The sequence below is a fragment of the Paroedura picta genome, chromosome 9 (assembly GCF_049243985.1).
Source record: "Paroedura picta isolate Pp20150507F chromosome 9, Ppicta_v3.0, whole genome shotgun sequence".
NCBI lineage: Eukaryota > Metazoa > Chordata > Lepidosauria > Squamata > Gekkonidae > Paroedura > Paroedura picta.
This window is the reverse complement of record NC_135377.1, coordinates 2,169,960-2,191,850: the sequence shown is the minus strand read 5'-3', so window position 1 is coordinate 2,191,850 and position 21,891 is coordinate 2,169,960. Positions and strand designations below refer to the sequence as shown.

The window sequence follows — 21,891 nt, the reverse complement described above, 5'->3', positions numbered from 1 at the left end:
TCTTGGCACTTTTACTCTGGTTGATGTATTTTTAAAAACAAAAAATGTTCTTACTTTCCCTGTTTTTCTTCTTCCTTAATGCTCTCCTAGGAACTAAAAATGTAAGTACTTGGTAGCCGTTGCCTTGTATTTTTGTCCTTGCTGGACTAAATGTGGGTTTTGCCAAGCCAGGCTTCCCAGACTTCTTTTTAAAGAATTGCTGAGTGAGCCAGCCTTTTCTTAGCCCGAGGAACGCCTGCTGTCTCCCTGCTGATGACGAGCAGGAAAACTTTGCTTCTAGAAGGCATTCCGTCTCAGACCTTGATGCCCACCTAGTTTGAATGTGGACTCTGCGGACTCTGGGTGATGCCGTCCAGAAGCGACTCTGGATTCCCCCCCCCCCCGCAGCTCTTAAGGGCAGAGGACAGGGGTTGCTGCTTGTCAGCAAAAATAATTTGGATCATTTCATGCTGTCCCCTTGTTAATATAGCAATGCCACACGACTGGCTTTGTGTTTCTTACAATAATCGGAGCCATTTTGATCATTTGAAGAGTTAAGTCAGAGCACTGATCCCCACCCCACCCCCAGTGGAAATTGTGCACAACTTTACAATTCCCCAGGAAACATGACAAAGTGAAGAGCCAGATCCTGACATGCTACTTGGCTAATTGTGGAACCTTCTTCCTGTCCAAGGAGCTGACTCCATACTTAGCTGAGCAGAAGAACAAGATCCATCTCACAGCTTCCTTTTCGTGATTTTTGCCTGTCAAATGTGTCTAGGCCTACTTATTCCCCCTCCTGGCCACCCCAAGTTGTATTCTACCTCCCTGAGGGGGGGGTGGCTTCCCCCCAAAAAACCTATATTGCTATTGATGAATTTCTTTTATCATTAATGCTGCTTATTAACTTGGCCGCTTATGGGGGCCATTGGCTTCCTGAGTGTTTTGTACCCTTGAAACATCGTGCAAACGGATAAACAAAATAAATGTTGACTATTTTTCTTCCTACTCCACGGACCTTCACAAATTATAGCTTGTTTTTGCCCTGGTCAATGGCTATGGAAGGGCCCTATTCTGCACCAGCCTTTGTTTTGGAAGACCCTTGCCCCCTCCCTTCCCCCGAGCTCCTTCCTGTCCCTAAACCGTGTCTTCCTTACTCTCTTAAATGCTGCTTCGTTCCCAATTCCCCTTCCACTTCATTTCGTGTCTCTTTTGCCCTGTGTGGACAGACTGCTTTCTTTATTGAACGAGGACATTGCAGAAAGTATTTTGAAAATGGGACCTGGAGGCTCCAATTGTTATGGGGTTGAATTCAGTGGCTTGCTGGGAACCTCGAGGCCCCCTGCGCTGCTTTTTTGGTGTGTGTATGTGTGTGTGCTGGAGGGGGGGGGTCTTCAGAATGACTGGGAGCTGGCTCCCCCTACACCTTGGGCGCCATTGTGACATCACGGCCTTTCTGCCCGTCACAATCCCGTGTTCCAGGCCCCCCCCACTCACAGCTTCTCAACATCTTGCCAGGGGCTGGAAAGGCATTGGCTTCCACATGACGTCAGAGTAACACTTTAAAAAAACCTTTCCAAGTTTGTAAAGCAAGTACTCTTTTTCAAGACATCAATAGTAAGTAGCAAAAGCTTCAGTGAGATAAATGGGAGAATGTATAAAGTCAGTTTTAAAATCCTTTTTTGAAAAATCTGTTAAATCGAGGGGTGCCTCCTGTCTGTTAGTTTGTAACTGGAAAGGGGTATTTGATTCATGAAAGCTTCTACCCTGGAAATCTCCGGGACTCAAATCTAGCTGTTGTACTGCAGACTAATATGGCTACCCTCTGAAACCCAGTTCTAGAAGTAAGATTTTGCTTTATTCAGTGTTTTTGCTATGAGTACAAAGTCTTAGCAATAGCCCAAGAATGTCACTGTGCTGGAAACGCACCCATTCGTTTAAAAATACAGTATATTGTGGGAGTGATAACTTGACCCGTAGTCCATGCTGGGGCACAGACCATGAGTAACTTCACCTTCTCTGTGCCCGTCCTCCGTGCGGCTGGGATGAGCATGCAGCTTAGGTTAAAAATCTTAACCTGCTCTAGACCGCCAGGCCAGGGTCGTCTGAGGCAGCCTCCAGAAACACCGTAAAGAGTGATCCTTGTAAAAAGATTTGGTTGGGGCATTTCCTATCAGTGTGAACATCACCAATGAATCCTGATTGCCTATGTCAGGGGTAGTCAAACTGCCCCCCTCCAGATGTCCATGGACTACAATTCCCACGAGCGAATGCTGGCAGGGGCTCGTGGGAATTGTAGTCCATGGACATCTGGAGGGGCGTTGTTACAGACCCCCATACCTGCCCTCCGCCACAAGGGACAAGAGGGTTTCTCAGTGGAACAGGCTTCCTCGGGAGGGGGTGGGTTCTCCACCCTTGAGAATTTTGAAACAGAGGCTGGAGAGCCATCTGATGGAGAGGCTGATTCTGGGAAGGCTCAAGGGGGTGGCAGGTGACAGTGGATGAGCAAGAAGGATGTGAGTGTCCTGCACAGTACAGGGGGTTGGAATGGATGATCCAGGAGGTCCCTTCCCACTCTAGGATTCTATAACTTCCCTCACGTCCTGTCTGCATCACTTGAAATGCACCGTTTCAAAAAGCTGTCCATGTTTTCCTGTTCCTAACTCTTTTTAGTAAGGACAGGATGAGACTTTTTAAAAGCTCGCATGTAGAAAGGGTCCAGCAATGGCCATGCTGAAAGTGTCCCACCCTTGTTTTTGCTAATGGGGATCCATGCCTCCAAGTTAGTGTTAAACTTTTTTTTATTGTGTAGGCTGTATTGTGCGAGTGTGTGTGTGTGTGTATTCGGGATGCCACCATACCAAAGCAATATCAAAATATATTTGATGTAGTTGGTGTATCCAGTCCAAAGGCTGCTGCTTGCCTGGTCCCATGGACTGGTCCCATTGACTCAGCTGAGCCCGAGCTCCCGAAAGGGCTGGAGCTTTCTTGCATGCCACTAGCAACTGTCTCTTTCTTGCAACTATACCATTCTGCTTGTCTCTTAATGCTGCCGCCTTCCTTTGGGAAGATGAGGACAAGAAAGCTGCTGGGTCCGGCCGAGAAGGTCTGGGTGGACAAGCACAGGTACGACGAGGCAGAGAGGCTCCACTACGAGCGGGAAGCAACCCTGGCGGCCTCCGCCTCCCGGCCCTGCCAAGAGCTGGTGGCCATGAACGGCTTCTGCCACGACGAACCCGGCGAGGAAGAGCCGAAAGGGGAGCTGTGCAGAGCTGGAAGCAGCAAGAAGCGCAAGAAGAGGAAGTGTCCTCCCAGGGCTGGCCCTTTGGAGCCCCGAGTGGATGCCGTCCTGGCCGGGCTCTTAGCTGACCGCGTGTGGCTCGACAAGCCTCTCTTTGATCAGGCAGAAGCCGCCTACCGGAAGAAGCTTGCGGATGCGCTTTTGCAGGCGGCTTCCGAGACGCCCCGGACCGCAGAGCAGTCCGCCTTGGTGCCCTGGTCTGAAGCGGAGCCTCTCGGCGGCCTGCAGCCGAGAAGGAGCCTGGCGGTCTTGCAGTGCTCCCACGGCAGCCTGATCGCTTGTCATCACCTGGTCCAGGACGTTTGGGTCAACAAGGTCAACTTCGATGATGCCGAGAAGACCTTTGTCGAAAAGTGCGAGTCGACAGCTCTGCCGCAGGCCCTTCCCCTCTCCTCGGTTCCCTGGCAAGGCCACAAAGACCCCGTCGAACAGCAAACTCCCGACGAAGGCTACGGGACCGCCCTGCCTACTCCTTCGACACCAGCCGAGGTCACAGAGGCTGTGGCTTGCGCCAGCACACCCTTTGTCTCTCCTGATACGCCGGGCGAGCTGGACCAGACTGTGAACGGCAAGCCCCAGATGGCTGGCTTACAGGCCCTGGTTTCGGAAGTCTGGCTGGAGAAGCCCATCTACGATGACGCGGAGAGAAGCTTCTACACAAACATGTTCGATGGGCACCCGCCCGGGAAGGTGAGGCTGCAGGAGCGTGGGCGGCCAGAGTCGCTGAAGAGGAGCCGCAAAGACAAGAGCCGAAGCACAGGCAAGAGGGGGAACGCCCCCGCCTCCACGCCCACCCCCCAAGATGTTTCTTCCATGCCGTCCACCTGGTATTTCATGCACAAGGACAGCGAATCTTTGTGGCTCCACAAGCCCATGTACGACAACGCCGAAGCACAGTATTATGCGGCCAAGGCCTTGAAACTGGCCAGCGAGCAAGAGAACGCCAGGATGTCCGGACCTGTCCTCACGCGGGACCCCCCGCCTGCAGCCCGGCCTTCCAGCACTCCAGAGTCCAATGCTAAGTAGGAAAAGCTTGTTCTGGGGTAATTTGTTCTAAACCAGGCCCCGGTAGAGAGGAAGGAGTTTCTATATGTGTATGGAGGGGGGGGGGGGTAGGATGGACAAGGGCCTGGAGGCTAGAATAGAAATCCACTTTCATTTGCAGGGTGGCGATGAGTAGCCCTGATCCTTCCTAGAGCGCTTAATGGCAAAGCATCTGTGCCATTCTCCGTATAGCATGCCCGAGACCTAGCGCTTTTTGCGGTGAGGCGTGTGGGAGCTCGCTTGGAGAGCAGCCGTGCTGCATTTCCCCAAAGGGCACCCTGACAGTTCTGGGGGAGGTTTTTAGACTCCACCCGTTCTGTGTTCCCCTTTTCTGGCTGCTCTTTCTAGAAGCCCAATGATGATAAAAGATGCCTTTTTCTTGGGGGGGGGGGGGTGCTTGGGGTTCTCTGGTGTGATCTGGAAGGACATTGGGTGTTCCGTGCCTAGAATGAAATAAGAACGGTGGTTTTCTCACCTGGACCTTATGCCATTTGTCCCCACTTCCAGGGCTTCCCAACAGCCCTTGATGTGCTGGTTTCCTCTCCCCACCTGTGCTCTTTTCATCCCGTGATCCTTCGTGGTCCCCCCTCCCCGTGCCCAAAAGCTCCCGTGTAGCCTCCTGCCATGAGCAGTGTCGCACCTCCCCCCAGCCCCATTCCCAGGCCTACGAAGGGGAAGCACCAGCTGCATAGCTCTGCATAGCCCTGTAGATTCCACCACTGCACCCACAATTTTCACATTTGTTGTTGCGTGTCAGAGCTCCCCAGCTGAAGAGAAGACACTGTTTGGGGGAATGCCCCATGATTCTCCTTCCATGGGTTGCTTTTGGAAACAACCAAACATGCAACCTGGCTGGTGACTCCTGGCAAATACACCTGGTTCTGAATCTGATTCTGAGCAAGTTCCAGCTTTGTGGTCAGAGGCCGATAAGGGCGTGTTACCCTGCTTGCCATTTATGCAGAGCCCTCTGGAAGAGATGCGGGCGCCGTGGGGGGGGGGCTGGGAGGGGCCACATCTGCCTTCCTGTCTCCACACCGTGTGCTCTGCCTTTCTTGGAATGGCTCAGTGCTGCCGGGATGGAGCCATTTCTCAGCACGTGGCTGGCCCCTTCGCCATGTTGCACTGACTGGTCTGTGTAGATCAGGGGTAGTCAAACTGCGGCCCTCCTGATGTCCATGGACTACAGTTCCCATGAGCCACTGCCAGCATTCGCTGGCAGGGGGCTCCTGGGAATTGTAGTCCATGGACATCTGGAGGGCCGCAGTTTGACTACCCCTGGTGTAGATTCTTGAGGGCTTACCTGAGACTGCTTAAAATGGGCTTAGAAGAGGTGCTGAAAGGGGCTCAACTTTACCGTGTCCAGTAAGCAAGCAGCTCCGAGTAGACAGGCTGGCATGTGAGCGATGAGGCTTCTGTAACTGGGATCAGTTTGTGGGGGGGTGGGGATGAGGGTAACCCGTGTGTATTTTGAAGGCCAGGAGGAGCAGGCAGCATTCTTGGCGAAGGGGGCTCCTGGCTACTCGGCTGAAGTGTTCTCGGGCGTTCATTTGGTCTCTTCTTCTTTGCAGAAAAATGGCAGCCACTTTCCTCATGCACGAGAAGATCTGGTTCGATAAGTTCAAGTACGACGATGCCGAGCGGCGGTACTACGAGCAGATGAACGGTCCTGCCCACGCCCCTTCGTGCCAGCAGGTGAGGCTCCTGCCCACGACCTCCAGGGGGGAGGGGCGGGCAGAGGCGCCGGTCCTGTGGGCGTGTCAGTGTGCTTCTGGTGCAAGCAGAAGGGCAGTAGAGGTTTTATGCTCCACTGCATGCTGAAGGTTTTCCCAGACATATTCTTGGCCCAGCTCCTGCTGAATGCAGGGAACCATGTTCTGGATAAATCCAGAAGTCCCCGTAGTGTAGAGTCCTGCAACGGCTGGCCAAGCACCTCTGAGAAGCTAATGGGGAGGGCATGAAGGCAGCTGTGCCTGTTTAGCAACTGATGTGCAGAGGCATGCTGCCTCTGAGATGGTTGGAGAATGGTTATAGAATGTGCACATGTAATATTCAGAGCAGAGTGCTCCTCCAGTTGTGTATCTGTAGTATGGGGTTTTTCAGGATGGTAACTTCCTGCCATTCTCCTGCCAAGGGCTGGCCTTTTGCTTGTGGATAGAGGGAGGCAGCCCCTCTCATCCCATCTCCCAACAGAAGGGAGACCATTGAGAATACAGGAACATCATAAGAGCCCAGCTGGATCAGACCAGGGGTCCATCTACTCCAGCATCCCGTCTCATGCATTGGCCAAGCAGTTCCTCTGCAAGGACAACACCAGCATAGCTCCTGCCCGTAAAAAGTGCAAGCAGAATTATTTCTGTGCTTTTAGGAACTGGCTGGCCCCTGTGTGAGGTGGGAAGCTGGACTAGTTGGACCCTCACTGGTCTGATCCAGCAGGGCTCTTCATGTTCTTATCAGGAGAAGGCCTTGTTCTTTCTGCCCTGTTGCTGGCCCTGCAGAGGAACTGGCTGGCCCTGTGCAAGAAAGGATGCTGGACTAGGTGGACTATTGGTCTGGTCCAGCAAGGCTCTTCTTCTGTTCTTAAAATGACAAAAGAATACCAAAAACTAGCTACCTTCTTGATTGTCTAGTTTACCATGCTAGGGCTGCAGAAAAGATCTAGAATGGCTGTACGTAGTCCAGTGTGGCTTTCAAACTTCTTTGAAGACACATGTCTATTAGGAAGCTCTGGCTGCAAAGGAAGAAAAGAGGAGGCGTGGCAGGGGGTAATAATGGAGGACAGAACATTTCTCAAAGTCGCTTTGTTCAGAGTTGGTGGCCCTGGTGCTGAACCTACAGCAGTCTGCAAGCGTCAGCAAGTGTACCTTTCTTTTTGAGTGGAGGTAGCACGTTCCTTATTGCAAAATTACATTAATAAAAGTTGCACTGTCCTCTACTGGACCCTGGTGCCCCTAGCTGCGTGTAGGAGGGGCTCTGGAAAGAGCTAGCAGAGCTCAGTGGAAACCAGGTTGCAACAGCAAAGACCTAATAACTGCATGAAGCGTGCCTGTGGGGACACCTGTTCATTTGCTTCTTTCCTTTTCCTCAAGTGAGCAAAGGGGGAGTATGTAGTGATGGGGATTCTGAAGAGGTGGTTCCTTGGATGGCAGCTGAGATTTGCAAGAGCTGGGCTGCATGCCTTTCTAGCAGTGCCTTTCTGTTGCTTGGATCTCCTTATTCTGGGGCATTTCTGTTGATCGTGTCCCTCGTTCTACTGCAGGAACAGGGAGTGTCTTGGAGAGAGGCAGGCAGTGAGGGACAGAGAGCACCCTTGCAAAGTGGCAAAGAGGGGGGACGGAGCGTTGTGTGCACCTTTTCAGCATTATGTTCCCGTGGCTCATTCTAAAGTTTCCTGATAGCTCCTCTTAGTAAGCTACTGGGAGCAAATTACATTATCTTTTCCCTGGGACTGACAGGTTTATAGAATCCAAGTGGGTGGCCATGTTGACCTGAAGCAGCAGGGCAGAGTTAAGAGTCCAGTGGCAGGAGAGACTTCCGTGAGCTTGAACTACAGCTTGTGGGCCAGAGAACAAGCTCATGAAAGTCTCTCCTGCCGCTGGACTGTAACTCTGCCCTGCTGCTTCTTCTCATTGACATGGATTAGACTGATGCTTTCTGAGGTACAATTTTCTAGAGGAAATCAGTGGCAGTATTAGGGCAGTGTGGCTACTTATTGATTCCTTCCATTGACTTCATTTGTACCTTGCCTTCCCTTGGGGGGGCACTCTGTGCCGTTTTGTTATGCCTCTGTGCCCTGCCTTTTATTGTTCTCCTCTCCCCCATTTTATTCTAGCAACTACCCTGTAAGGTAGGTCAGGCTGAGAGGGTGTGACTGGGCAAAGTGCACTTCTGTGGCAGAGTGAGAATTCGAATCTGGGACTCCTGGATTGCCAGTCCAGTACTCTTTAAGCTATCCAGTGTGAGAGGTGGAAGCAAAACCAGCCCACCTTGACTGGGAAATCTCCATGCAGCAATGGTCAGCTTTGTCCCCCATCCCCTCCCCCCAAGAAGTGGAATGCCCAGCATCAGAGAGGATGGAGGCAGTCCGTGGATCAGCCTTATGCCACTTCTGACTGCCACCCGCTTGCAGAAGGCATGGCTCAAGCGGTTAAAGTATCACACGCTATCAGGCTGACCAGCAAGAAGAAGAGAAAGAAGATTAGGGAACTTCCATATGGCTTTAAAAAAAGGACACTGTCTTAGTTCCCTGCCCCCTTCCCTCATACTTGGGCCCAGATAATCGCAGCCTGGCTTGGTCAAGAGCTGCCAAAGCAGCAGCATTGCCCGGGTTATCCGGTAGCAGCAAGGCGAATTCCTTCTGAGACCCAACTCAGAGACAAGTCTCCTGGATCCTCATTATCCAGCCTCTTCATGAAATTATTTCCCATAACTCCATTTGGGAATTTGGAGCCAGCATCTTCATCAACTGCATTTTGATCACACAGAAATTCAAAGAGAGGAGAGGTGGGAAGGGAGGTTGAGCAGAATTTCACTCTGCAGAGGATCAGAGGCAAGGTAATACGTTCCCTAGCTTTCCTCCTGCGAGGACACAACCCTGCAGCATGTAATATAAAGCAGCTTCCGGGCTGAAGTTACAGAAGGGTGCCATTATTTCTCTACAAAGAGAAATTCCTCTTTTGCAAGAGGACAAGAGGAATCAATGACCATATCTTCAAAAAGTGAATTTTGGAAAGAAAAAAAAAGAAAAAAATCCTCTACATGTAACACTAGAAACTACTTCTTGAAAATAAAAACATGCCTCCAATTTTAAGTGGGAGGGGTATCCTGTGACCGGAGTGTCTAGAATTCGGACAATGTCACTGTAAGTGCTGATGCTGCCTGCTAGTTTTGGATTTATTTGCAGAGGATCAAGGTCTGGAATGTCTGCCCCAGGGCCTTCCACTTGTCACCGCTGGGGCCAGAAATCTGAGAACATAGATTGGTTTTCCATGCCTAGCCTTTCTGCCGAGGGATACCAGATAAAACTCAGAAGTTCACAGGCATTTGAAAGGTTCTGTTCAGAGCTTTGAAGGGGTGTGTTTATGGAGTCTGGCTTCCTGAAAACTCTCATGTTTAAAGGGTTGGAGATAGGGTTGAGCGCTCGAGCACCCTCAGAGCGGCAACCCTAGTTGGAGATGTGTGTAGAGACATGGCCAGTAGCTGACAAAGGGTCAGACGAGGCGGGTCGTGCGGGAGACTTGGTAGGGGCCGGAAGGAGTGGCATCAGTCATTGGCAGCTCTGTCTCCTTTAACTCCCAGTCTACTTTCCTCGCCATCGTCATCCTACTTTCATTTTTCCATGGGCCTGCTTAGTGGAGAATATTCTTGGTGCTGGTCCCGCTCGCTCCCTGTCTGACAAACTTAAACTGAACTCGTTTCCTGGGCTCCGGGTGTGCGGAAACAGGGTCCGGAATGGCTGTGCCAGCGCAAAGCTATAGCATGCCACTGCACTCCGAAACACCGCTCCAAAGCCCAAGGGACGCTCTTGGAATGGTTGTGTCATGAACAGCTCCACTCGCCCGTCTGAGAGAGGAGTGGGAGACTGTTAGGGCGTGTGCCCGAGAGTGTCCAAGGGCCTCCCGCAGGGGGACTAAGGGATTGACCTTTCACGGCATTTGCTTTCCACCTTCTCCCTCCCTCTCGCATGCTCCACCCTCAGTAACCTCTGCTGCTTCTGTGTGTACCTTTTTAAAGAAGAAAACAACACTTGGTTCTTTCTGCACTGTTTGCAGGAGAACGGAGCCAGCACGATCCTCCGCGACATTGCCAGAGCCAGGGAGAATATCCAGAAGTCGCTGGCCGGAGTGAGTACCCGGGCGCTCTCTCACCAGCCGGCTGAACTGCATCCATTGTTCCTTGCTATGGCATATCTCACAGATACATCCCCCCACCCCACCCGATTGATTTCCAGAAGGCTGCGTGGGTGGCTTTCCTTGCCACAACTGAAGCGGGGAAGGGCGAGGCAGAATGAGGTCTCTTTCCGAGGCTGCCCTCCACCCAAGAGGCATGCGCTGTGTTCTTGCTTGCTTGAGCTAAGCTGCCCTGAGTTGACTAATCCCTTCAGCCTTCGGCCTTTTCTCTTATGGTGTGGAGCCAGGACAGGTAACAGGAGCTGTTGCATGAGGCGCTTTTTGCTGGGCTTAACCATTTGGGGCTGCAGGTGAGTGATTCTGTGTGTTGATGTTGCTCCCTCCTTTAAAAATGGCCTGGAGGTTCAACACAGCACCTGTCAGAGAGAAACTAGCATGGAAGGTTAGGTTAGATCCGAGTCCTGGAGTCCCTTAGAAGAAGAAGAGTTGGTTCTTATATGCCGCTTTTCTCTCCCCGAAGGAGGCTCAAAGCGGCTTACAGTCACCTGCCCTTTCCTCTCCCCACAACAGACACCCTGTGGGGTGGGTGAGGCTGAGAGAGCCCTGAGATTCCTGCTCGGTCAGAACAGCTTCATCAGTGCTGTGGTGAGCCCAAGGTCACCCAGCTGGCTGCATGTGGAAGAGCGGGGAACCAAACCTGGCTCGCCAGATTAGAAGCTGCCTCTCTTGACCACTATACGCAGCTGGCTCCCACAACACCAAGGTCTTCATGATGTGACTGAAGGTAATCTGGCTCCACCTCCTGCGGCAGCCATGTTGTGGCTAAGCCCACCGGGTTGTGCCAGCATCCCCAAAGGGTCAGGTGCTACAGAAGAGTTCCCCCCCCCCCAGTATAAGGGAGCTTTGTGTGTCGGCACAGTCTTCATCATGCAGCCCGGAACGGTTAAAGCCCAGCAAAGCAGAAGAATCTCACATGGTCTTTTTTTATTGCTTCTTTGCTCTTAGCAACCATCTCCGAAAATCCCAGGAGAAATCACAGGCCTCCGTAGGAGGATGAACTCTTGTGCAGAGAAGTCGGGTCCTTCCTTGGGCTGCCTCTAGTTGCTGGACTGGGATTTTGGTGGGGTTTTGGTCTGTTACTTCAGGAACAGAGGCAGTATTCGTAGGTGGACAGGCAGGCCGCTCTTCTTGCTACTTGCAGGAACGTGTGCCTTTAGATTGCCCCTTGGATACATTGCTTTAATTGTTTATTTCGGAACAGGGACCCTGCTTCAGCGTTAACCCTTCTCACGTGCTCTAGGAATGTTCTTTGCTTTTTCCCACAAGCTGAACCCTGTTCACAAAGCAGTGGGAGACTGTCCCAGGTTTGTGCTGAGCTGTTGTTGTTATCGTTGTTGTTGTTGTTGTGCCCAGGGAGAGAAATTGTTGGACACCAGAGCATGCTAGTGCTCCTCTTGCAAGGTCTGTCTCTCTGGTATTAAAAGCGTATGAAAGAAAAGCTTTAGGCTGCTAGATAAAAACAGTCCTCTGTCCGTGGTCTTGGCAATGCAGTTGAGGAGTGCAGCTCAGTAGTAGAGAGCACGTGCTTTGCTTGCAGAAAGTCCCAGGATCGGTCCCTGAGATCTCCCCCTCAAGGAAATGGGCAGCAGGGGATTTGGAAGACCTCCGCTTGAGACCCAGGAGAGCTACTGCGGCCATGATGGAGCAATGATCTTTTTTTGGGGGGGGGGGGGGGAGTCGCAGCTCAGTGGCAGAGCCTCTGCTTAGCATGCAGAAGGTCCCAGCAGGTTCAATCCCAGGCAGCATCTCCAGTTGAAAGGGCCAGGCAGGAGGGGATGGGAAAGACCTCAGCCTGAGACCTTGGAGAGCGGCTGCCGGCCTGAGTGGACAAGACTGTGACCTGGATGGACCCAGAGTCTGATTCAGTGGAAGGCAAGCTTGTATTCCTGCCTCACAATGAGAGTGCAGCGCGAGATTCTTGCCTTTGAACTGTTGTGAACATGGAACAGAATTTTGTTTTGGAAGAGCTGTTTAGCAGTCTAATCGTGGGGAAGGAAGGAGTAGCAACAGTGCAGGAAATTAGCTAAGAAGCTCTCTCAAATGTATGATGCATGATGCCCCTTCTCAGCCAAAGTGGGTTCGCAATCCGAAGGAAGTGAGCTGCTGCTGTTGGTGGGGGTCTTGTATATATTCCAGAGAAAACAGAAGAGAGCCGCCTGGAGAAAGAACTTGGAAGCGGCCTAGAGGCCCATCGGAGGGGATTGAACACTGTGGTCAGATACACCGTTGACCATCGACTTCAGACAAAAGTCAGAGTAGGTTGCAGAATGCAGTGCTGTTTGACAGCATCATACGTAGGATCGTAAGCTTCTGGGCCTTTTGCTAAGATGAGTTTCCACTATGTGGATGGCGGCAGGAAGCAGAGCCCTAAAAGAAGGGGGAATGAACTTTTTTCAAGCAAAGGGGTTTTGGAACGCTTGGTCATTGTTGATGCTCACTTGAAGGGGCAGGGCTAAGAAAACGGTTAGTGTCCCAAACAAACCATGCTTCATAGGGTCAGGGAGGTCGCCGTGTGGGTCTGAAGCAGCAGGACAGCGTGTGAGTCCAGAGGCACCTTCAAGCCCAACAAAGGTTGGTTTAATTTATTATTCAAAGTAATAATGCCTTGAATATAGGTAAGACTCAGAAACCTGCCACGGGACTCACGCTAGTCGTAAATATTTGAAGCTGGAGAGCTTCCCGATTGACTGCCAAGTTTTTATCCTACTGGTACTCCACCTTGAGTCTGAATGAGACAGGCGGATTATTGGTGGAAATAAATTGTTATTCATTGGAATAGCTTCTTTGTGAAACGAAGGGTCTCTTCCGTGCTTGCTTCCCCACCGGCTCTCTGTCTCTCTGTGGCGTTTAGCAGCACATAAGACTGAAGTGAGCCTTGAGGTATGGCAGCATCCAGCTTGTTTAGGCCTTGAGCCCTGAGTTGCTGTGAATCCCTGGGGGACTTCAGACACCCAGTCAATTGGCAAAGAAAAGCGGGATGAGGAGGGAAGAGATTAAAAGCTGCTGGCAGCAAAATGCATGTCCTTTCTGCTTTGCTTCTGCATGGCCTTGCGTCATCATTGCCCATTTCTCCCTTTCATCGCTTTGAACACCTCGAAATTGTGCATGTGGTGTGCTTGAATGAGCATGCTGGTCTTAATGCTCTGTTGCCAAGCTGGTTGGAGATCCATGAATTTGGGGGGGGGGGGGGGGTTTGATTTGGAGCTGATGTGACTTGTGACTTCTCAAATGGGAGAAGTTTGAAATTTATTGGCTTGGGCTTCTGAGCTCCTGGCTCCTTTGCAGTGGCTTGAACAGGATTTCATGAAACGAAATGTGTGGTCCTTACATAGCTAAAAGCTGAGGTCCTTGTCCGCCCTCAGCCTCCCCCCTCAGCATAGGCCTTAAGCCTGTGCCTGGAGAAAGCAAAAGTTGGAAGCGGTCTAGAGGCCCATTGGGGGGGATTGAAAATTGGGGTCAGATACACCTTTGACCATCGAGTTAATACAAAAATCGAACAGAGTAGGTCCCAGAATACAGTGCTGTTCGACACCATTAAAAGTAGGATCAGAGGCTACTGGGCCTTTTGGCTAAGATCATGTGCCGTCCGGCCTCCTGCAGATGTATCCGAACATGCTGGCAAAGGCTCATGGTAATTGTAGCCCATGGACATCTGGAGAGCCACAATTTGGTCATCCCTGTACTAATTCAGCAGTCATTTTGCCATGTTCTATTTATTTATTAAAATGATATTGTTATCATCTTTCTAGCTTTTCTGTCACATTCTCCTATAATGGTTGGCCGTCTTGATTGTCTCAAGGTTCCCCAGCGGGCTTGGAGTCTCTTCCCTCGTCCTTTGCCCCCCACCCCCACCCGGGTTTCTGCTGCAGACATGTGGATTTTGCCCAGCCCACCTGCTGGCCTGTCCTTGTGTGGGCCTGCACAGCTTGCTTCCTGTAAGCACCAGCAAGCAGGAGACACCAGAGGGAGGTCCCTTGCCCAGTCAGGTGTTTGCACAGTGGTTGCACAGCGTGCTTTTGGGGGGCCAGATGGTAGGGGGTTCTCTGGGGATTGGGGTATTTTCAGCCTCTGTTCCATTTCACTTCTTCACCAGTTGGAAGTCAGCAGGGCCATTCCTAACATGCTTGTTAGACGAAAGGCACGTTATCCTGAAAGGCATCCAGTAGTTCTTTGCTCTTAAAATTTCAGTGCTGGTTAGATGTTTGTTGTTCTAGATCAGGGGTAGTCAAACTGCAGCCCTCCAGATGTCCATGGACTACAATTCCCAGGAGCCCTTGCCAGCATTCGCTGGCGAATGCTGGCACGGGCTCCTGGGAATTGTAGTCCATGGACATCTGGAGGGCCGCAGTTTGACTACCCCTGTTCTAGATGTTTGAGCTATTCTTCTGCTTAGACTTGGTAAAAAAAGAGAAAGAAAAGTGCTAAGAACATCTCAAGAGCGCTGCTGAATCAGACCAGTGAGAAGGTCCATCTAGTCCAGCCTCCCGTCTCACATGGGGGCCAGCCAGTTCCTCTGGACAGCCAACAAAACAGCAGAGAGGCCGAGGCTTTCATAAGAACGCCAAGCACGTTTCCGGGGCACAAGAGGAGGCTCCAGCCGGGGTCTCCCAGATCCGAGTTCAAAACTTTTAACTGCTACGCCGGCTCCCCAGCTCAGGTTTAGCTCTGTCATCTGGCCAAAAACTACTGCCAGCTGACCTTGTGGTTCATTGATTGACCATGCGCGGGCCTGGCTGGCCAGAGCGAGGGGGCCTAAACTACTCTGTCTGAATCGTTCGCCCAGGTCGCTGCCTTAGCAGAAGGCTCCTGATTCTGTTTATGCCTACCGACTTGTGCATGCTTTTCTTGCAAGTGCATCTTGCCGCTGAGAGTTCTTTCACCCAAACCCAAAATGCTCTTGCCCTCTCCAGCTCAAGACAGTTTTGCAAAACCCCCAGGAAGCCCCTCCTGCTCGTCGCAAGAAACAGTCAGGTCGTGCGACTGTAAGTCGCTTGGGGGGGGGGGTCGGGGGCGGAGGAAAGCTCAGCCTAACCTGCCTGTCTGTCTGCCTTTGTCATGGGGCTTGGGGGGGGGGCATTTTCTGCTCTTTCCTGTTTCCCCTGTTGTCTTCATATTGCGTTGACTCCTGAGCCAGGCGGGGGACCAGTTAACAAGTGGCTGCTTGCCAGGTAGCCACACTAAGGGCAACCAGCTGCCCTCCGGGAATTTTTTTGGAGAGGGAAAAGAGAGCGTCAGTCACCCCGGTATAGAAGAAGAAGAAGAGTTGGTTCTTATATGCCGCTTTTCTCTACCCGAAGGAGGCTCAAAGCGGCTTACAGTCGCCTTCCCATTCCTCTCCCCACAACAGACACCCTGTGAGGTGGGTGGGGCTGAGAGAGCGCTGATATCACTGCCCGGTCAGAACAGTTTTATCAGTGCTGTGGCGAGCCCAAGGTCACCCAGCTGGCTGCATGTGGGGGAGTGCAGGATTGAACCTGGCATGCCAGATTAGAAGTCTGCACTCCTAACCACTACACCAAACTGGCTCTCTCATGATCATGTTGGCCCGCCCACCCCCTCCCAAAATAGCCAATGATGGGCCTGGAGGGGATGGGAAGGGGAGGGGCCCCGAGTGGGCGTGTCCACAGCTGTGCTTCCCAACCATTTTCTGCATGATTGTGGCCACTTCTGGGGTTTCTCGAAGCCTGGCGAATGATTCAGGGGTTTCTCAAAGGTAAAGAAGTTGAGAGAGGCTGCTGTACACCGCCGCCTATTCCTTTTGAGAATGGCCCCAATTCCAGCAGCGGTCTGCCACAGGACATGCTGCCTGACCCGGAGGCTCACGGAACCAGTCGATCTGTTCCTTGCGTCCCGGATGAGGTCTTTGCAGAAGCCTTGGAGCCATCCGTGGCAGTCTCACGCACCCTGTTCCCAAACCAGGGGGCAGTTCAGGTCACCCACCTTGAATACTGCAGTCTGATAGCAAACCTGATGGCTCTTTCCACCCTTGCCCCCAAGAGTATCGGGGCAGGGAACACCCCCTTTCCTACAAAGCGCACATTTGAAGCTGCTGTATGCCAGACTAAAAAACTAGACTCTCTTACCCGGAATATCCTACTCTGCTTGGCAGCAGCAGCTGAGAGGTCTGGGATCTGAACCTGAACCCATGCCCAGCATGTGCCCTGCTTCTACGGGCTCTCTCCACCCCCTGCTCCTGTGGCCATCACTGCGTGGCCCGCAATGATGGCTTCCATTTAAAATTCTGGGAGGCTTTACACGGGTAAGAAGGGAAGGGCTGTGGCTCGGTGGCAGAGCCTCTGTTTGCACCCAAAAGGTCCCAGGTTCAACCCCCACACCTCCAGAGCCCCTGGAGAGCCCGTTTGAGTAGACAAGACTCACCTGGATGAACCCTTGGCAGGCTAAAGATCTAATCCGTCAGTCAGCATAATGCTCACATGTCAAATGTTTTCACATGATGAGGCCACAAAGATATTGCCTTCAAGAAGTCAAGGAAAGTGATTCCCACACACCAATTCATCACCAAGTTCCAGACAAGTGCTTGACGGACTGTGTGCTTTTTGTGACTTTGTCCTCCTTGTGCTCACTGTTTCCCCTGTGTGGCGTCTCTTCTTCTCCTGCCTCTCCCCCCCCCCCCCCAGTGTTGTCGTGCTGTTCAGGTGGCACTCCCCGACCCTTCATGCTGCCTGTCTTCCTTGCAGAGTGGGAGCGCTACCTCTTCAGCAGGGCCCTCTGGAGACCAGAATGAGCTGGTGGCCAGGATTGCAAACCTGGAGACGGAGAATCGGAACCTGCGTAGCGGTAAGGGACAAGTCCCAATCGTCGGGGGGGGGGGAGTGCTGGATCTTCTCTGCCCTCGATGCCTGTGCTGCCTGGCTGGATGGGACAGAAGCCAACGTGTTTTGTCCTGACCAGGTTTCTTTGCGGCTAATGGCATCCGTGTGTATCTGTGGTCTTCTCTCTCACATCTGCAGTGGTTACGGATCTCCATCTTGCCATCTCCAGACTGGAAACTCGCCTGAGTGTGCTGGAGAAGGCATCGACCTATCATCACCTGTCCCAGACGCCCCCCACACAGGTGAAGCCAACCTCCACATGCAGGCAATCTGTGGAAGATGCTTTTCCTTCTGTTACTTCAAACGGGGGCAGCCTGCATACAAGATGCTTCTGTTGAGCCCCATAACTTGGTCTTGTGGCCTTGGCCACATCCTTAATACAGCGTCATTCTGACCAAAGTCCGCGGGCAGTCCTGGGGCATTACCCAGGCTGGCCCTCCTCTCCCCTCTTGCTTTCTTGGTGGTAGCCTCTGCCCCATTTCAAAGTGGGAACATCTCAGTGTTTAAGGAAAGGGGAAGGGTTGGTGTGTAACACTTCCATATTTCATGTGTCCAATTCAACACCACCCATTCTCTCAGCTTTTGTGCCTTGGCTGTTTCCTTAACTCCTGGAGCAGCCCTTGTAGGGACAGAAGGGCAAGATGCACATTTTGTAAATAAGTAAGTATAAACAGGTGTCATTTTGCACCTCAAATCCTGCAGATTGATTCAGGGCACGATCCACTGCAAGAAGTTCTCTGGCATGAGCTCTTCTGAAATGAACGGAGGTGGCTCTGCCCACGGGCACGTCTTGTTCCCTCCCATATGCAGAGGACAATGTCCTGTGCTGGAGCGTGCCCCCACCCCTCTTTCACGCAGCTGGGTGGTTTTGCAGTCGGCCTCCTCACCCCTGGGGCAGTTAGGAAGAAGCCCGTCTCCCTCTTGCTTCACAGCAGGCCTCATTGTCTCCTTTTTGCCTCCGCAAAGCACGTCACCCCCATGAGGAAAGTCGAGCCGCTCCCTGCTCTGTCAAGGAAAGTAGAGTTGCCTGCGTCTTCTCTCGGGAGGCAAGTCGAGTCCCCTGGTGCTGCTGCTGCTGCTGACGACGATGACGACGACGACGATGACATTGACCTGTTTGGCAGTGATGATGAGGAGGAAGACCAGGAGGCGGCCAGAGTCCGGGAAGAGCGGCTCCGGCAGTACACGGAGAAGAAGTCCAAGAAGCCCGGCCTGATTGCCAAGTCCTCCATCCTCTTGGACGTCAAGCCCGTAAGCCTTTCTTGCCTAGCCGGGAAGCAGGCCTGGGTTGGGATGACGATGGCGAAATAATGTATTCCAACGTTCAAAACAATTTCAAAAGGGATTCCCGGATATAGTCCATTTCTGTTATCTTCATCAGTGATGTTCTCAATATTGTTAGTAACCCAGTCTTCTCTTGTTGTATTTTTATGGGTGGTGAAATTATAGAAAATGACTTGGTCTCTGATGATGTCTTGGTTTATGTAGTTCAGCCCCAAATTGGTCACACAATATCCAAATTTGTAGGGGTCTGCTAATATAAATATCACAATGTGTAATTACTCTACAGCAGTATATTATGGACTACATAAACCAAGCGGTGGAAAAGATACTTTTTAAAGACAGGTGGGTTCAAAGGCTGTCTCTCCCTGTGACGTCTGACTCGCCACTCGTTGAGTCCCTGCCACCCTAGTGGCTGATGCTGGTTCTGTGGCCAGAAAGGTTTGCAATTGATGGTCCTGCAAAATCCACTCTGCAGAAGTTCCAGTGGAGCTGCACCAAGCTCCTCCACTGCTAGCTCCTGTTGCTCTCTGCACTTGTCCTTTCTCCGCTCCTAATTGGGATCTTGACTGACTCTTGTCTGTGGGCAGATCTCCGATCTTATAGGTGCCTAGCAAACAACAGGATAATCCCTTGTCCAAGGAAAGATGGGGGGAGGAGCTGTTGGCACGAAGGCCCTTTGTGGAGACTTCCAGGGGAATCCACCCTTGCACAGAATTGCTCAGTAAGAGCAGCTTAGCTAACTCACGTGGGTAGGAGAAAGGGACCTGCTTGTTTCCCTGCTTCTGCTGATCTCCCAGAAAGCCTCTCTCTCCGCAGGCAGTCTCGTGCCAGCGTTGGCTGGATTAGCTCAGCCTCTGCGTTTCACGTTGCTGCTGGCCCAGGTAACCCCCCCCCCTCCTCTTCTCCCGCCCTTCTCAGTGGGATGATGAAACCGACATGGCCAAGATGGAGGAGTGCGTCCGAACCATTCAGCTGGACGGCCTGGTTTGGGGAGCCTCCAAACTGGTCCCGGTGGGCTACGGCATCAAGAAACTCCAGATCCAGTGCGTGGTGGAGGACGACAAGGTTGGGACGGATATACTGGAGGAGGAGATCACCCGGTTTGAAGACTATGTAAGTTTCTTCCCCAGGAGGGCTGTTTTCGTTGGGAGTCTCACCCAGGTGCCCAGATCTCAGGCCACAGAAGAATTCAAGGGAAGAATAAGAACGGGCTCCTGGGAATTGTAGTCCATGGGCACCTGGAGAACCACAGTTTGGCCATCCTTGGCCCCCGCTGGAAAGCCTCTGGCTCAGCTCTGGCACATTTACTTTGATGCCTTCATGTGCCAGAGGATGTGTTCCCATAACCCACAAGGTGTTGCATTTTGGCTCCCCAGGAGCATTCTCCTTCCTCTTGTCACTCCGTGAAGAGTCCCCGCAGTAGCCAAATGAGGCCCTGCCATACGGCATGCTGTGATTTCTATGCTGAGGGTGTCTCCTGCTGCCCTCTTGGGTTCGCAGGCAGCCTTAAAACACCACTAATAGAAAAGAGCCGGAGTCCAGAAGCACCTTCAAGACAAACAAAATCTGTGACAGGACATGAGGTTTCATGAGTCACTGCGCACTTCTTCAGGAACGCCCCTCCCCTGCCACAAGTGGTGTGAATCTTTCAGGTGCTCCTGGACTCTTGCTGTTTTCTACCGCCAAGAGTAACACTTCATTCAGGGGTGCTCACGTTCCATTGAAGTCCACACATGCAGAGGTTCTCGCAGATGTTTCTGCCCCTCAATGCCTGCATCCTTTATCTTGAAGCAGTGAAGCTAGTTGGCTACAGATCTGGACGGGGAAGGAAACTGGATATATTGCGCGGGGGGGGGGGGGGCGTAAGGGACCAAAACAGAGAGAACAGGGACCTGCCCCTGTGTCCCTGCTTCCTGCACTGGAGTCTCTCTCTGATCTTCGGCAAACATCAAAACAACCTGGAAGGCTTGGAGGTGTTGCAATTTTGGTATTAAGGGGAAGCCCTGGCTAAAATGTGAGCACCCGCTTGGCCAGAAGTTAATGCAGGCCACTGAACATTTCACATGAGCCTGACTTAGGATTCTCGGGCCTCACTGATGGAGCCTCTCTCTTCTTCTCTTCCAGGTGCAAAGTGTCGACATAGCGGCCTTCAACAAGATATAACAGCAAACCTTTACCCTTTCTAAAGCTAATAAAAGGTCCAGAGTGGGAGAGCAGGGCTGAGTTGAGAGTCTTTCCCCCTCCCTCGATCTGTGTGCTTGATTTTCCCCACTTGGATCAGAGGGGCCACGACTCCTTCACCTCTGCTGAGAGGTGGGGCTGCCAGTCCTCCAAGGAAGCCTCTTTGGCCCACGGATGGGACGTCCAAGTCCAGGTCAAGCCACAGGGCATGGAGTGCAGGCCCCCTTTCTGGATTGGGCCCCTACATCTGGCCTCAAAGAGGAGTCTAAACCAAGCGACCACAAACCCTTTGCATTCGCTGATAGAGCCACTTGAGTTTAATTGGGCTCAACCAGCCCATGTCGATAAATGGCGAGGAATTTGGGGTTCAGTGGTAGAAAATCTGCCTGGCAGGGGGGTCGTCACAGGTTCCATCCCAGACATCTCCAGTTCAAAGCAGCTTGGCCTGGGGTGGGCACCATCCACACAGCAGCCTTGCAGGGTAGATCAAGATAGAGCATTCGTCTGTCTGGAGCAGCGGAAAAGAGCGAGATCGGCAGGGTGGGACAAGAGGCGGAGCTGAACTGAGAAAACCCGGGGAAAAACCAGTTTATATACAATCCTGAACAATGGATCTTCACGCCATCGGTCAGTTTTGGTTTAATTTCTGCGAAAGAACCCTTGCATAGTTTTATGGTTGGGGGTCACCACAACATGAGGCACTGTCTTAAAGGGTCGCGGCATCAGGAAGGGTGAGAACCACTGCTCTGACATCCTGTCTCACCCAGGGGCCAGCCAGTTCCTCTGCAGGGCCAGCAACAGGGCAGAGAGGCTGAGATCTTCATGAGAACATCAGAAGAGCCCTGCTGGATCAGGCCCAGGAGAGTCCCTCTAGTCCAGCATCCTGGCTCACACAGGGACCAACCAGTTCCTCTTGTGGTCCAACAAACTGGGCATACAGGGCCTCCCAAACGTTTTTGTGGGTCTCTATGATGTTCCCGAACTCAAGTGTGGGTGTTCTAGGTCAGAGCAGCAAAAAGCAGTCTTCCCTCTTGTAGCCGATGCTGCATTAAAAACTCGGGGGGGGGGGGGATGTGAAATGGGAAGTTGGTCTGTAGATAAAAAGCTGTCTTCTCTGCCTGCTGGAGAGAGCTGTGTTTGGTCAAAGTTTGGTCTCCTGGTGGTGTGGGTGTCCCTGCTGGGTCCTTGGGTAGCCGCATGGCCTTAAGTAGTGGCTCAAGTCAAGAAATGTTGGGGGGAGGGAGGGGGTTAACAGGGCCCATGTCTGCCCTACGGGAGGCCATTGGTGGCTGAAGCCGGCCCAGCCACTGCGAAATGGTAGCTAGCATACTGGAATAGAACCAGGGGAGTCGGATTGAAATCT

At 52.2% G+C, this 21,891-nt stretch overlaps 1 protein-coding gene across 5 annotated transcripts; it reads left to right on the top strand.

Annotated features, from left to right (window-relative positions):
* Positions 1–1,444: 1,444 nt before the first annotated feature.
* On the top strand, positions 1,445–20,558 carry EEF1D (eukaryotic translation elongation factor 1 delta). 5 transcript variants are annotated; one of them, XM_077351326.1, is made up of 10 exons: positions 1,445–1,596; positions 3,050–4,302; positions 5,893–6,016; positions 10,093–10,164; positions 15,141–15,212; positions 16,929–17,028; positions 17,202–17,305; positions 18,030–18,314; positions 19,266–19,460; positions 20,472–20,558. In XM_077351326.1, exons 2-10 carry the CDS (start codon positions 3,050–3,052, stop codon positions 20,508–20,510), a joined length of 2,244 nt encoding a protein of 747 aa, XP_077207441.1. In that variant the 5' UTR covers positions 1,445–1,596; the 3' UTR covers positions 20,511–20,558. The 5 variants fall into 5 exon arrangements, with proteins under 5 accessions (XP_077207441.1, XP_077207445.1, XP_077207442.1 ...); XM_077351330.1 differs by lacking the exon at positions 10,093–10,164; XM_077351327.1 differs by lacking the exon at positions 15,141–15,212 and having other exon boundaries at positions 16,869–17,028.
* The last annotated feature ends 1,333 nt before the right edge of the window (positions 20,559–21,891 follow it).